This window comes from Hippopotamus amphibius, chromosome 3 (assembly GCF_030028045.1).
Source record: "Hippopotamus amphibius kiboko isolate mHipAmp2 chromosome 3, mHipAmp2.hap2, whole genome shotgun sequence".
In the NCBI taxonomy this organism is placed as follows: Eukaryota; Metazoa; Chordata; class Mammalia; order Artiodactyla; family Hippopotamidae; genus Hippopotamus; species Hippopotamus amphibius.
In genome coordinates, this window is record NC_080188.1 from 174874700 (window position 1) to 174891418 (window position 16719).

General features: G+C 47.4%; 1 protein-coding gene across 2 annotated transcripts in view; it reads right to left on the reverse strand.

Moving 5' to 3' along the window:
- Positions 1-16719, reverse strand: part of TNN (tenascin N) — a 67716-nt gene that overhangs the window by 10385 nt on the left and 40612 nt on the right. Inside the window, exons 10-15 of one of the 2 annotated variants that reach the window (XM_057728984.1) lie at positions 16123-16386; positions 12622-12885; positions 7352-7482; positions 6159-6291; positions 5549-5700; positions 422-518 (exon numbers count right to left, since the gene is read on the reverse strand). In XM_057728984.1, the coding sequence (XP_057584967.1) occupies positions 422-518; positions 5549-5700; positions 6159-6291; positions 7352-7482; positions 12622-12885; positions 16123-16386 (1041 nt within the window). Of the gene's footprint in view, positions 1-421; positions 519-5548; positions 5701-6158; positions 6292-7351; positions 7483-12621; positions 12886-14109; positions 14374-16122; positions 16387-16719 lie in introns of both variants that reach the window. The other variant, XM_057728985.1, reaches the window with a different exon arrangement.

The following is a 16719-nucleotide window of genomic DNA, read 5'->3' on the forward strand; positions in this document are numbered from 1 at the left end:
CATCTGCCCCGGAATAGAGCAGAAGGAAAAGGGAAAACAATACCATCATGACTGGCATCACTAGCAGAATTTAGGGACTTGTATGACCTCCCAGGGAGAGCCCAGGGTCCCAACCAATCAACTCCTTTTCTCCTCCTGTGGTTCTGGAGAAGTTCAGGCTGCAGGCAGATTGTGCAGGGCTTAGACGCAGCATAAAGCCCACCCACCTGTGACAGTCCCACCCTCTCACACGCCCAGAGCACACGAGAACCCCCCCAGAGACACGGCCCCACCAACACCCTGGTGGGCAGGTTCCTCCGAGAGTCCCTGTCGCTTGGAGCGCTTCCTGAATGTGGTGAGCTTCCTCAAGCTGCCTGACCCGCTTTTCAGGGGGAAAGCTCCCCTCTGCACCCCAGCCTTCACGGATGCTCAAAGGTCATACCAAGCCAGAACTCCTTCATGGGGTTCCCAAAGCCTTCCACGTAGGTCCGCCAGCGCTTGAAGAAATCCAACTGCCCGGTGTTCCTCCTCTGGAAGACCTGAAGAGGGAGATGGACATTTTCCCCTGACACACCTGAACAGACGTGACTGAGTGAGAGAGGACAGCACAGTGGACTGGGGGCTTCCCTGAGGATGGACAGAGTGGACAAAAGTAAAACCGACAGATGTGCTGATGGACCAGAAGTAGAACTGAGAGAGAGGAGGATGTCAAGACTGCCCCTTGTGGTTTGGGCTCACAGCCCTGAGGGTGATTCACTCAGCCGATCTCTGGGAAAGGGGCTCTGAGAGAGGACAGTTTCCATGAGTGCAGTGGAGCTCATCTGGGGACCTGGTAAGTGTGATGTATCCTGGGGAATGAAGGTGCCACAGGAGCTGCTGAATGTAAGGGCTAGACTTCTCAGGAGAGAGCCAGGCTGGACTTAGAAGGTGAGCATGTGTCTGAGACGGTGCTAGGTGCTCACCACGTCCTGTTTCATTCTCCGCTCCCCCGGGACACTGGGAGACTCTCCTCCTCAGCCTTTCTTATGGTTAGGCTAGAACCATGTGACTTGTTCCAGCCACAGGACTGTAAGCTGCAGCACTGGGTGCGGGGTGGAGGTCTCCCATTGCCCTGGGCCACGCGGCCATGGTGAAGGCCACGTGGTGACAGGGAAGAGCCGCAGGCTGGAATCAGCCTGAATCCCTGAGTCACCACTTAGAAGTGACTGCCAGACCCATAGAAGACATTGCACATGCGAGAAAAAACCTTTAATGGGTTCAGTCATCAGAGTTTGGTATCAGTTTGCTACTACAGCGAAGCCCCTTCTGTCCTAACTAATATAGAAAGCCACCTGGACGTAGAGAGGAGGATGAAGCCATTGGAAGGATGAGACCACCCCGGAGGCAAATAGGAACTGAAAAGAGAAAGCGGCCTAGAATGAAGCCTGTGGACCCCAAGATATAAGCGCCAAACAGAGCGGGAGAAAGAGGAGCAACGAGTGATGTGACGGACAACTGGGAAAACGCGGAATCCCAAAGAGCACGAGAGAAAGGCTGGTGAGAAGTCAGGTGACGGGGAGAACTCAGGGACCGTGAAGCCCTAACTGTTCACAGACTCTGGTGACATGATGCCGGCGACTTGCGCACAGGCTGTGCTTGTGTGTGACGAGGACAGAAGGCAAACCAGACCGGGCTGAAGCGTGAGTGAGAAGGGACAACATGGAGACGGAGTTGGAACTGTTTCCTGAGAGTACAGGCTAGTTTCTTTTCAAAAATTCCTCTATCTGGGGAAGGGAGGCAGCTCCAGTTCAGAGTACATTGGATTCTTTTCTATGAAGTAAACTTAAAAAGCACCTAAAAGCTAAACACACCTATGCATGCTAACCCCTCCTGGCCTTGGGGGCCGCGCTAGACACCATCCTAGCTAACCGCACAGGGGAGTCTGGAACTCCCCAAGGCTGCGGTGCCCTCTTCCTCGCCACCTACTTTCCATTGTGTTCATTCAAAGGCAGGCGCCCCAGCACAAAACCCACCCCCCCCTCCTTCCCACCATGCTTCACAGCAGGTGCCTTGAAGTCTAGCACTTTATCTTGAATGTGATGAGGTCAACCTCCTGATACTTGAGCATTCTTGACACTTTTCTCTGGGAAGAGATGGGGAGGGAGGAGAGAGCAGGTTGAAGCCCCAAGCCCTGTCTGCCGGCCTGGGAGGCACTGAATGAAGGCGGCAATGGCTGGGGGTCCTGGCAGGGAGCTGGCGCGTCAGTCATTTCTCTTCCTGAGCCTCAGTCGGCCTGCTGTCCACCGGGGTTAGCAGTGGGAAGCAGGTGTCTGCCTCAGAGGTGCTGGGAGGACGCATGAGACGGGATGTGTGAAAAGGCTGCCGTCTCTGAGCGGAACTTAGCGGTGGTCGAGGCGAACAAGGACCCGCTGCACTAACACTGCTCTTCCCTTTCCCCTCTTCTCACCTGTCCATCTTTTCGGGACATCCCCTTCCTTTCCTGGCTTCCTTCGTTTCTTTTTTCATTTACTCACTTAACGTAACAACTGCTTGTGGAGAGTTGGTTACGGGCTGACTCCAGGGCAAGAATATACAATGCCATTCTACAGATGTGAAAGTTCAGAAAAGCAAATAGCCAGAGTCACACAGCTAACTATTCAGTGGCTGATGCAAAGATAAAACACTGCCTCCTCATCTTTCCATGAGAAAGTTTGAAAACACCAGCTCTACGGAACCTATTGTTCAAAAAGCATGTCTTAAGATTCTGAGGCTGACTGTTAATTTCCTAGCACGGCACCCGGGACTACTGCTGTATCACCGACAGTGGGATCCTAGGGCAGATGTGGGCACTAATGTTTGGTTCCACACACCTTGCGTCAAATTCCGTTCCCACTGATGTAATTAGTTCCACTGTAAGGTCAGGCTCAAATCTGATGCTGTCCTCCTAAGACAGAAACTTTACAAAGCCATTTGGTCTCCATCTCCAATCAATGAATGTAGTGCCCAAGCATTTTTTATTTGTCTGTCTGTTTTAACAATGCTTCAGCTTGGCTAGGGAAACTCCAAAAACATGGCTGTGATGCTCTTTACAACACAATTTAGACCCACCTATACACTTACTAGTGGTGTCCTTGGGCAAGTTAGTTAACCCTGACAAGCCGCACTTCTCTAAACTATTAGATCAAGATGTTAATAGCCCATTTGTCATTCTCTTAAATCAAGGCTTCAGCAAGGTCATTAATCATGATAAATCATATAAAGTATGGAGGCCAGTGTCTGGCACATACAGATATAGTAAGTGATTATTGTATCTCAATAAATGTTAGCTTGCATTTTATGATATCAGATGCCAAATGAACTCACCCATGGGGATCATTTGTACATCTGGATCAGGCAGCCTTAATTGACTCACTCAGAATCTAGTCCAGTCACCTCTGAGGTGAGAATATCTTATGTTGACCATTTGGGATAACAAAAGCCCCTTAGCAAATAAGTCTCAAAGGAGAAAAAAAATAATCTCTTCCTGTCTGGTTCTACAAGACAGTGCTTCACTGCACTCTAGAACTTACAGTCCTGAATGACTAAACCGAGAAGAAAAATAAAAATCTCATTTAAATGCCTGTGGAAAGAGCCTCTCATGTAGTCCTTAGGACTTGCAAGATGGAAAACAAAGATGGAAATACTTGAGACACTTAAGTGTTGCCTAATGGTCTTCACTCCAGCCTCCCACCCGTAGCCTCGGTTTCCTCAGGGCAGAGTTCTGGCCTGTGAATCAAAGTGGGTTTCTACTGCCTGAGATGGAGAAGAATTTCCTTAAAGGGATTTGAGAAGCTCAATTTATAAGAGCAGTATATTGATACTAGGATCATCTTTCAATGACAGAAGACTCTTGAAGCCCCCAAAACATGGAAACTGTCAGTAAAAAATTTAGTGGAAAAGGTTTCACGACTCTATGCATTTTCTGGAGTGTGGTGGCTTTGAGAAGAACCCTACAGAATCTCAGTTCATGGACTATCTTCAGGAGTCTGGGTGAGAAAACAAGACTTGGGAGGGGGTGAGGGACTGGCATTGGTTAGAACCCAGAGTGATCCTGTTATTTCTGGAACTGACCTCTGTGTTCCGGTAAAAGTCACTTTGCACGGGCAAGATGTAGAAGGCAAGGTCCTTGAGGTCAGGGGTCTGTTCGGTTCACTGCTGGTTCTCAAGTATACAAAACAGTGCTTGACACATAGTAGGTGCTGAATAAATATTTGTGGAAAAAATCATGGGTACTCCCAGGCAGACAGACTAGCAGGTCTCTTTCAAAAGGTCCTCCCCTATTGGAAGCTGGCTTTCAAAAAGGCCACACTGGACAGTACAAACACCCTGCCCTTGGGCAATTACAGGGACAAAGGCAGGGACTGGCTTCAAGCCTGAAGGGACAGAATGCTTAGAGTTACAAGGGAGCTGATGAGAAGCAGCGGCTACAGCCCTACGAGTCTGGTCGGGGGAAGGCCTCCCACGTTACATTCTGTTCCATTATTTTTATAAATCAATCAGGAATTTCCCCCATCCGATCCCATTACTGCCTCTCAGCCATCAGATGCAACTGTGTGGATAATAAGTTTTCTCCTTTGCTGCTTATCAGATGGTATCATTTTATCCGTGGCTGCTCAAGTGTCTTTGGTCTCGCAGGACCCTGAGCGACTGTGTAAATGAACATAGTTTGAGCTCTGTGAGACTGTGCTTTCTCCCGCAGTGAGTGGTGGAAGCACAGCAGGTAAGGCTGCAGGCTGGTTTGGAGCAGTGAGAGCCTCTCTCTGTTCAGGTACAGGGAGAAAGGGGGTGGGGGGAGATGGAAAGATCAGACTGAAACTCTCAAAAGCAGCTCATCATATAACTGGATCAGGCAGATGCAATCAAAGAAGGTACCATGTGGTTTAATGGCCCACAGAGAATAAAACCTCCACGCGCAAGAGGGACGATCAGAACATTGCCAAGTTTCCCTCTTTCAGGTTTTAGCCTTTCGTATCAAAGTTCCAAAGGCCTTGCCTCTGCACTGTGGAGCGAGGATGCAGAACTTGGACAATGGGCTCCAGTTCAGAGGACTGAGCCCCCAGAGAGGCCATGTGTTTCCATCTTGGATGACCTGAGGTGGCCCATGGGGAAGTCCAATGACCTAGGAGGCTGGAGTTCTAAAATCTGGTCCCAAATCTGTTATTAACTCCCGTGACTTAGCCAAGGCACTTTTCTTTCTGGGCTTCAATTTACCTACCTATAAAGCATGAACAATAATCTCTCTCACTTACTCTGCAGCTTATACGTGAGGGTCATGTTTCTGAGAGTGCTTTGCAGAGAGTAAAATGTAGGTCACGCATGTGTAAAGGGCATTAGCAGATGGTGGTAAACCCACAAGCCTTCCCAATCGTCAGCCTCAGTTTACAAAGCCTGCTCTATCCTAGGAGCGAAGTACTTCCGGCTCTATTCTTACAGTGGGGAGGGATCTCTTTAAAAACAGCTGCAAGCCACCAAAGCTCCCCTCTCCCACGGATGAAGAAGAAATAAGAGTCCCCTGGGCTGAGGACACTGCCCAGGGCTCTGTGTGACTCACAATCCAGCCGCCTCCATCCGTGTCCATGTCACAGTACACCTGCAGGGGCCGGCTGGTGTCCCCGTTCAGGTAGATGGTGTAGAGGCCACTGGCGACATTGCTGTTCTGCTGAACTTGACTGCAGTCTGAAGGGTGTGGAAAACGGGCACCAACTGGGAGCCAAGCAGAGGGACAACGTCATTAGGAGAAAGGCAAGGGAGGAGGGCAGCGTGGCTAGTCCCCTCTTTTAAGGTAATTTATTTTGTTTAGAAATGATTTCGGAACCTCCTACTACTTTGCTTCTCCCAGCTCTTCACTCACACCTTATTTTTCTCATTCACTCTGCTCTCATCAAAACCTCCAAATGAACCAGAAATAAGGTCAAGTCCACATCACTTCCTCCTCTGACTCAACCCCCTCCCCGCCCAAATAACACTCCATTTCACTCTTTTCCTTGGTCTCTCTACCACGGGATGAGTTTCTTTTGAATCCATGACCCCATGTCCATTGCCCCATGTCTAGAGGGATCCAGACCCCTGTAGCCACTTGCGCTACCTTGGACACCTTTTCTGGCCTCTCCAGTGCTTGCCATCTACCGCATTCTCACTCAGAGTGCACGAGCCCACATTACCTGTGGAAAAGGTGGTGGACACACTCCTGCTCTGGCGATCACCCTTAAATGCCACCAAGGAGACGGGGAGGGTGACACCCTGCTCAAGGCCTTGCAACTGAAACCTCAGGTCCCCTCTTCCAAGCTGCACCTCCTATCAGACAAAGGAGACAACAGACAGTCGTCACCCTCAGCACCCTAGGCGTCAACAGCAGCTCATGCCAGAAGCTCCCTGGGAGGGTGGAGTTTTGTCTCTTTGAGGGCTCAGTGGCAACTCAGAATCCAAGTAGGTTCCAGCCACTTCTCTGAAGGGCTGTGCCGCGGAGATTTGGCACTTCTGGGAGCTCCAGCTGGGAACCAGCAGCTGGCACTGCCACTGGGGGAGCACCCGCTAGGTCTCCTGGTGACCTCTGTCCCCCAAATACATGCTGAGGCACCAACTACAGCCACCACTGGCAGCAACCAGCGGGCAGCACCAGGCTGAGAAGTTAAGGGGGATGGAGAAGCTGGCCACTGATATCTGTGAGGCAGGGAGATAGCTGGTTTTTCAATAATCTTTCTTCTGGATCTGTCTTACTCCCTCTGTAAACACAGGGTGAACTTTCCTAGCAGGGACGTTTCGTAAGCATGAACAGAGGTGATGAGTAAATCAAGGGGCCCTTCCTTTCTTCCTTCCTCCCTTTTTTCTTCCTTGTCAAGGAAAGAGAATAATAACTTTCCACTTGGACAAGTTACAGAAACATGCTGACCTTCAGGTTCCAGGTGGGAGGTACCATTCTTGAAATAAGGGGTAATTGGTCCATTCAATAAATACTTACTGAACACCAACCGTGCTCAAAGTTCCAAGCACTTTAGATACAAGAATAGGCAAAGCAGACAAAAACTCCCTGTCCTCATGGAGCTAGCATTTATTGGGGAAGACAGACATTAAACAAAATAACATGGGGCAGATGTGTGGACGGTGGATACGTGACAGTCAGCTAGGGAGGCGCAGGCACAAAGGTTAGTCCTATAAAATGAGACCATATGTATATTGTTCACAAATGACCGAGTTTAGCATTGTCCCTTGCACACAGCTGGTGATCAATAAGGATCAGTGCATTTATCAGCAGGTTGCCATGGGACCAGCTATCACGCTGGCTGTCCCCAGTGAGTTGCTTCATAGGGAGGCTGGGCAGGGGCAGAAGAGAAAAAAGACAAGGAACATCCAGTACCTTGACAGTTCCATCTGGCAAGTGGTAGGTCAGAACATAGCCATCGATCTGAGCAGAGGGTGGTGTCCAGGTCAATACCCCACCAGACTGTGTTACAGCAGACGGATGGAGGTTTTGGGGAGGGTCAATGTCTGTATATAAAACATCAGGTAATTATTATTACTAAGGTAATGAGGTGAGGTGATTTTTAAGGTGTCGGCTTATATTTTTCTCCCTACATATCCTCCCATTTTTCTTCCTCCTGTCAAGTAGGTAGCAGGCTCCACTCTTCCTTGCCACAAGGCTTTTAGGATCTGTGTTTCTTAAAGTATAAACCCATTGAGGACAAGCAGGTTAAGGAACAGGGAGTTGGGTGAGTCCCAGGGGGAGTGAACCTGGGCTCCCACTTCCCCACCAGATCTCCAGAGAGCAGTGGGTGTGTGCAATCTCGACCAGCAGACAGATTCCCTGAGACGGCAACACTCCCGGAGTGCCAAGGAAGGATGAAGAAGAGCAGATCCGAAAGCATCCTGCACACAGAACCAGGGGCACTCTGCGCCGCCCGCCCAGAAAGATGCCCAAAATACTTGATGGGACCCCATGTCTGGCCTTGGAAAACCACCCAAGACTTTACATACAGCCCTGGGGAAGGAGAATGACTCCCAATAAACTGAGTTTGCCAAATAACAAGCGGAATGGGAGCTTATGATGGAAATTGTTAGTACAGAAATATAAAACTCTATGTCTTACATAAGTACACAGCCTTCAATGCATACCCCGTACAGAATGGGGAAGCAGGGGAGGTACTTGTATAAAGGAGGAGAGAAAGGAAGAAAAGGTAGTAGAGGTGTAGGAAAAGCAGAGATTTCTTCTGGTTCCTACGCACTTTCCCATTCAAACGCCAGAGGGAAAGTGTGGGTACGTGTGTGCACTGTAGACCAGGAAAACTAAAACTCAGCAAAAATTCCAGTCGACACCACAATAATTGGTCTGACGACTCATTTTTTTTAACCAAACAAGATATGAATGGAAATTTCCATTTTGAAAAATCATTATCATAGAAGGTGATTTTAATTTAGAAGTTTCCAAAAAAGATGTCTCCAGGCTATTTTCTACCCGGTAGCATTTCAGCTGAGAATTGAATTGCAGTATTTTAATAGACATCAGGCAGCTGTTGTTTTGAATTAGGATGTTTTGACAAATTTTGAATTTCTGTAACAGCAGCTTGGTGTGAGTTTCTAAAGCATAACTTCTGGTATGGATTTTATTCCATTCATCACACGGAAAAACTGCATTTCCTGTTTTCAAAATCAAAGCAAAACCTTAACTACTTAAATATCTGAAGTTGGATCCTGCCACTGCTTTGACTGCCCACCCACCCCAGGGTTATGAGCTTGAGATGCGTCTTAGTTATTTCCACATTTCTACAACGTGGAAAGATGGAATATTTTTGTGTTTAAAAACGGGGAAAGTGAAGCAAAGAGAAGATAAAGAAGGAAGAGAGGAAGGAAGAAATCGAGGAAAGAGGAAGAGAGAGGGAGACTGAGAGAGAGCGGAAGGAGGAAGGGAGGGAGAAGAAGGGAGAAGGAGGACGGAAGATGCTGGTTGCCCCGGGAGAGCAGCACTGAGTATCAGGGAGTCTAGGATGTGGAAAAGAGTTTCTCTTTCTATACGCTTTTGTTTAGTTTGAAAATTTTTACTATAAGCATGTGTTACTTTTTTGATTAAGAACTTCTGTTCATTGTAACTAACAAAAATAATAAAGAAATTCAAGGCACCTCTAACTCCAGTGGCCACACATGGCGTACTCAGCCACACAGGGGACGGCCCAGGCCTTGCCCAGACTGTCTAAAGTGGCCCACAGACATCAGGATGGGCTCAGTGATCCTGTCAGGTCCCTCTGAGGCCTGACCTCTGTGATGCCCAGCGAGACCAGGGGCCTCATCACACACATAAAACACAAGCAGTCCAGGCCCCTTTGGTCGCCAACGGGAGACGGACAGTGAGAGGCGATGCCCCAGTCTGGAGGTGGAAGTAGAAGAGGCTCCTTGCCTCCCTCCTCTCCAAACTGAGGCCCAACCAGGTTCTCATATCCAGGGCAAAGAGCCTGGGAGCTGGGCTGGGTGAGGGGTGGTAAGGGAGGCTACCTTTCACACAACCGTCTTGAAGAGTCACACAGTCCTGCTTCACACTAAGCCTTCTAACACGCTCTCATTTTAATCTAAACGGTCCTGCCAACGTCCAGTAAGTCCCCGACATACGAACGAGTTCCATGCGTAAATCCAATTGGTTCATAAGTCCAACAAAATTAGTCTAGGTACCCAACGAACACAATCAGCTATATGGTACTGTACGGTCATAGGGTTATAACACTTTTCACAGAAGTAAGACATAAAAAACAAACACAAAAAATAAAGAAAACATTTTTAATCTTACAGTATAGTACTTTGAAAAGTACAGTGACGTACCAGCCACATCACCACCACTTTTAAGCTTGCTTGCAGACATCCTGGGCTTGAAATAAAGACACTGTACTACTGTACTCTATACAGAACTGCACCATAAGGCACACAAAGGCACAACCACTTGTAGAGGATGCACGCACGTGACAATGTACACCAGACACGTGAACTGACTTATGTGATTGGACATGTAAATGCAGGTTCACATTTTGAAAGTTCACACCTTGAAGGTTTGTATGTAGGGGACTTATTGTATTACCCTAAGAAGGTGAAAACAGAACCACTTTGAAGGATGCCCTCAGATGAAACACTGTGCTCCCTGCTCCCCTCCCCAGCCCAGATGTGGAGGAAGGCTGCCTCCTGTTAGGTGTGAAGAGTTCAATGTCCCCGTCCTTCACAGTACCTGTCAGGGCCTTGGTGTCAGCCTTCCTGCTCTCCCAGTCCCCCTTCTGGGCCCACACGTGGACCGTGTACTCCATGCCTGGCCTCAGGCCCGTCAGGACGGTGCTGCTCTGCTCCTGCCCCACCGGGACCTCCCTGGTGTCTCCATCAGCAGAGGTGTAGCGCACCATGTACCTGTCGATCACGGCCTGCACCGGGTCCCAAGAGACAGTAGCTGTGTGCTCTGTCACGCGGTTGGTCACCAGGTTTTGGGGGCTGTCAATTTCTTTTCAAAAAGTAAAGACTAAATTTTAGAGTCAAGGGGGACATCCCACCTCCCCATCACCATTCACATTATCTTTATTAATCATATGATTCCATTGAAAACATTTTCCATATCATCACTCTGGCCCAAATAACCTTTTAAAAATGAGGGAATTCCTGGCTGTCCAGGGGTTAAGACTCCATGCTTCCATGTCAAGGGGCACGGGTTCTATACCTGGTTGGGGAACTAGGATCCTGCATGCTGCACAGCATGGCCAAAAAATAGAAATAATAATGATAATAATACCACATCATGCCACTATCCTTCTAATAGATATAGCATGCTCCCTCTTCGAGGCACCATGTGATCCTTTATGATCTGAACTTTCCTCCTCTCCCCATCATCTCATGCCACTTTCTCTCCCACCCTCTGTGTTCCAGCACCAGCCTCCTTTCAGGTCTTCAACCACCTCATGCTGTTCTAGGCTAGGGCCATCACACATATTCCTCCCTCTGCCCAAAATGGCTAGTTTTCCAATACCCATGCTGCCTTTCCTCTACAAGCATACTGTCCAATAGATCTCTCTGCAGTGATGGGGACAGTCTATCATCTGCACTGCCCAATACAGTAGCAATTAGTCACACGTGGCTACTGACCATTGGAAATGTGGCTAGTGCGACTGAGGAAATAATTTTTAAATTACTGTTAATTAATTAAAATTTAAATAGCCACATGTAGCTAGTGGCCACTGTGTTGGGTGGAACAGTGTAACAGAATTGCAAGCTGGGCACACAGCCCACCGGCTAAAGACTTCATTTCCCAGCCTCCCCCTTATAGTGAGATCTGGAACTGTGTCTTGGATCTGGCCAGTGGAATGTGAGAAGTGACGTGTGCCTTGCAGTCATGCTCTTTCCTTCTCATGCCCCTTTCCACTGGCTGGTGTAAGGATAGGTGATGACCACATAGATGCAGGCAACTCTCTAGGAATGGCTGAGCAACAATATGGAAGGAGCCTGGGTCTCCTGTACCATGGAGCTACCCTATGAGCCTTGGTCCCTTACACTCTGACCATTCCAGAAGAGAGAAATAGATTTCTTTCTTGTTTAAGCCACTGTTATTTGGGTGTTTCTGTCAATGTGTATCTTAACGAGTACTCCCCCATTCCATCCTTGCCCTGATACTCTCTACATCTACACCATGTTCATCTCATTCACAGGACTTATTATATTTTACACTTATAAATATGTTTGCTTATTGATTGTCTATCTTTCCCACTGGACTTCAAGAGAGTAAGAAGCATATTTATTTTGTTCACTGCAAGAGAGTAGGAAGCATATTTATTTTGTAGCCCAGGCTTGGCTACAAAATAAATACAAAAGGTTCATTAAAATTTAGCTGCATGTTGAAACGAACACAGAGCTCCAGCTGCCAGGGGTAACACTTGTTCCTTTAAACTAAACAATATATATTAAGTAAAAATTAAAATAAAAGAGCTTGCCACAAAAAAGTACTTTAACCCAGTGTTTTTAAGAATTTCATATTGGCTTTACCTTATTGCCTATGATTTTCTATAACTGAGAGACACAGAGATTAAAACCACAGGCTTGGGACTTCCTAGGTGGTGCAGTCATTAAGAATCCACCTGCCAATGCAGGGGACACAGGTTCAATCCCTGCTCCAGGAAGATCCCACATGCCGCAGAGCAACTAAGCCTGTTAGCCACAACTGTTGAGCCTGTGTGCCGCAACTACTAAAGCCCACGCACCTACAGCCTGTGCTCTGCAACAAGAGAAGCCACGGCAATGAGGAGCCCATGCACCACAACGAAGAGGAGCCCATGCACCACAACGAAGAGTAGCCCCTACTCACCACAACTAGCTAAAGCCTGTGTACACCAACGAAGACCCAACACAGCCAATAAAATAATTAATTAATTAATTTTTTAAAAAACCCACAGGCTTTGGAAAACAATTTTAAGACATTCTTGGGACCACTCAGTACTGAGCCCATTACTATGCTTTGTTCTTTCTTTAGGTGAACCAAGTTTTTTTACAGCAAACTCTCTTAATATAGTCCATAGCTCTGAAGGTCACGGGCCACAAAAGCAGCAGTGCCATGGTTCAGCGGCAGCAGACCAGCCCACAGCGAAAACCCTGCTTTGTTGCTCTCTTCCCTCCTGTTACCTGTCGGGGTCTTGGTGTCGGCCTTCCTGCTCTCCCGGTCCCCCTTCTGGGCCCACACGTGGACCGTGTACTCCACGCCCGGCCTCAGGCCCGTCAGGACGGTGCTGCTCTGCTCCTGCCCCACTGGGACCTCCCTGGTGTCTCCATCAGCAGAGGTGTAGCGCACCATGTACCTGTCGATCACGGCCTGCACCGGGTCCCAGGAGACGGTGGCCGTGTTCTCTGTCACCCGGTCGGTCACCAGGTTTTGGGGGCTGTCAATGTCTGAAAGGAAAAATGCTGATCAATTGCACTACTAATAGGCCACAGAGTGCAGAATAGGCTCACAGCCTATTTTGCTTGGGGTGACACCCCTTCATAGTTTGTGGGTCTTCCACCTTGCATGCGCTAACTGTGACATGGACATATGTCTTCTCTCCCCAGAAAGATCTTGACTCCTCAAGGAGAAAACACAGGAGACCAAAATCTGAAAAATACTATTACCTCTACCAAGAGTTTAGCAAAACAAATTTCTTTATTCATTTAATAAGCATATACCAAATGTCTACTACATGCAAGGCATGGGACCAGGCAGTGTGCAGGGTCCATGTGAAGAAGACATGGTCTCTGCTCACAAGCAGCTAATATTGATAATTTTGTTCCTAGCATCATGTCAACAAAGATCTCCCATCTCATACAAGAAGATTCTATCAGTCAGTTGCAAACATAAGCTCCTAGAGGAACAGGGTTGTATTCTACTCCCCTCGGGGTTCCCGCTGCCTGGTAGGGAACAGGGCCCATGGAAAACGCTCAATATGTGTTGTTAAATGAATCAGCAAAGTTAACATCCAGTTTTAATATCTGTTAGCATATGACAGATTCACTTGTAATGCTGGATTGCTGGCTAAATCACAGTACAGAAATATAATCATACATCTCTTTCACAATAAGATGAGAATATACCCTAGAAATTACACCTGACAATAACACAATATTGTTACTCAACTATACTTAAATCAGAAAAAAGAGCATGACATAGATGTTATCCTTACCCTCAAAACTAGTATTATCATATGATTCATTTATAGTAAAGAAAACCACATACAACTTACTCTGGTAGATGTAAAGTCTACTTTTTTGAAGCTGAATTTTGAACATATTATGATTAATATTAATGACTTGATTTTCATTTCCTGTTTCAAATCACAAACTCAATAGGAGACCCTCATACAGAGCAAAAGATTCACACACTCAGAGGAACAGTGGCTGGATGTGACTTTCCAGTCATGGCAGACTTCCAGCTTGGAGACTGCCAGGTGGACCTGATTTGTAAAGAAACCAGTGAAAGGGAAACGAGAGACGGTGTGTGTGGTCCATGACGAAGGAGGGCCATCATAGAGCTCTTCAATAAATCATCAACTTCCAGTGTCAGTTCAGGAAAACAAAACTTGACCAGCCATAGGCTTAACAGGACAGGGCTTACATTCCCAAAGAACGATGCTCCATTACCTGTCAGGGCCTTGGTGTCGGCCTTCCTGCTCTCCCGGTCCCCCTTCTGGGCCCACACGTGGACCGTGTACTCCACGCCCGGCCTCAGGCCCGTCAGGACGGTGCTGCTCTGCTCCTGCCCCACCGGAACCTCCCTGGTGTCTCCGTCAGCAGAGGTGTAGCGCACCATGTACCTGTCGATGATGGCCTGCACCGGGTCCCAGGAGACGGTGGCTGTGTTCTCTGTCACCCAGTCAGTTACCAGGTTTTTGGGGCTGTCAATGTCTGAAATGAAAAATGTACTATTAATAAGCACCAAAGAGCTAGACCATGTTGCTTGGGCCGAGGCAGTCTCCAATCTTATGGTTTTCTCATCTCCTTTGTGGATTTTCCGTTGTTTCCTGGACATAGATCCAAGCTCTGTGTCCAAGACCTAGGACCTGGACTCCTGGATCCTCAAGGAGGCAGCACAGCACAGCAGAATGAGCACTAGATCCAGAGTCAGAAGAGCTACATTCCAGTCCCAGCCCAGAGAGGCAGAGTGGAGGAGCAGGAGGAGCCTTGGGCTGGAGCCAGCAGACCAGGGATCTAGGCCCAGCTCTGCCAGCCGCCAGCTGCAGCCCTGGACAGCTCTGCTGCCTCTGGCTGGGTCTCCGTTCCTCATTTGTAAAATGTAGGCCTTGCCAAATAGATCTTAAGGTACCATGAATATTCCACAAGTCTGACTCCATGAATCATCAGCTAACTTTGTGACTTGTGGAAATCATTCACTTCTCTGTATTTGAGGTTTTGCAACCGTAAAATGGGGGTATTGATTCCTGTTCTACCTGTCTCAACAAATTCCTCTGAGTACCACCTAAATGAGGAATATAATTCTCATTCATTGCTGGTAGGAATTAAAACAGTGCCAGCACTCCGGAAACAATTTGGCATCTCCTCAAAAAGTTAAACATAGAATTATTACATGACTTAGCAATTCCACTCCTAGGTATATAGCCAAAAGAACTGAAAACATATGTCCACACAAAAATTTGTACACAAATGCTCACAGCATCATTATTTACAATAGCCAAAAAGTGGAAACAACCCAAATGCTTATAAACTGACAAATGGAGAAACAAAATGTATTATATCCATATAATGGAATATTATTTAGCAATAAAATGACATATTGACACAAGCTACAACATGGATGAACCTTGAAACTATTATGCTTAGTGAATGAAGCCAGTCACAAAAGGCCACATATTGTATGAATCTATTCACATGAAATGTCCAGAATAAGGAAATTTCTAAAGGCAGAAAGCAGTAGTTTCCTAAGGCTAGAGGAAGTAGGGATGTGAAATGACTGCTAATGGTATGGTGTTTGTTTTGGGGGTGATGAAAATATTCAGGATTAGAGAGCGGTGATGGTTGCACAACTCTGCATATACTAAAAACCACTGAATTACACACTTTAAAAGGGTGGGTTTTATACTATGTAAATCATAACTCAATAAATCTGTTGTTAAAAAATGAGGAAATAGAGATGAAAGAGCTTTAGAAATTATGAACCATTATTGTATAAAAGTGCAGCCCTAGGATCTTCAGAACTGAGCACACAGCACGCAAAAGAGGATTTATCTACTAAGAAAGCAGTAACACTTCCTTGTTCCAAAGAGATGACAGCAAAAGCCATTTCCCTAAAGAACTTAGCTCACAGATCCTTACACGCAGTTTCTTTCCATTTCTTCCCTTTCAAGAAGAAATATTTAATGATTGATCACAAAGGAAATATACAATTGGAGAAACAGCGGGGGGATAACACCAATCTCCATTTATCTTTACAAGATCAAAGTACAAGGCCACATAGGAGCTTCACTGGATATAATGTGTCAAAAGGATGTGACGGGTGGTGTGTGGTTTGACAGAAGTCTACCCTCCATCTCCTCCATAAGTCATCAATTCTGCCAGTTGCGGAACAGGAAACCAAAACTTGACCAGCCATAGACAGCAGGACAGGGCTTACATTTTCAAAGAACAATGTACCATTACCTGTCGGGGCCTTGGTGTCGGCCTTCCTGCTCTCCCGGTCCCCCTTCTGGGCCCACACGTGGACCGTGTACTCCACGCCCGGCCTCAGGCCCGTCAGGACGGTGCTGCTCTGCTCCTGCCCCACCGGGACCTCCCTGGTGTCTCCATCAGCAGAGGTGTAGCGCACCATGTACCTGTCGATGATGGCCTGCACCGGGTCCCAGGAGACGGTGGCCGTGTTCTCTGTCACGCGGTCGGTCACCAGGTTTTTGGGGCTGTCAATGTCTGCAAGGCAAATAATGATCAGTAAAAACTACTAATAGAGTGAGACCTTGTGGCCAAGTTGCTTGGGGTGAGGCAGCTTCCTGTTCTTGTAATTTTCCTATCTCATATGTCCATTCTCAGTTGTTTCAGGGATGTAGACTTGTGGAATTTCAAGGAGGCAGCACAGGACAGCAGAACAAGCAGGAGGCCCAAGTCAGAAGACCTGTGGCCCTGACACCCCAGCTGCCTCTGGCTGGGCCTCAGTTTCCCAAACGGTAGACCTAGGTCTCAGGTTGGATGGACACTAAGGCTCCCCCGAGCACTAATGTTCCACACGTGCATCTAATTCCACAA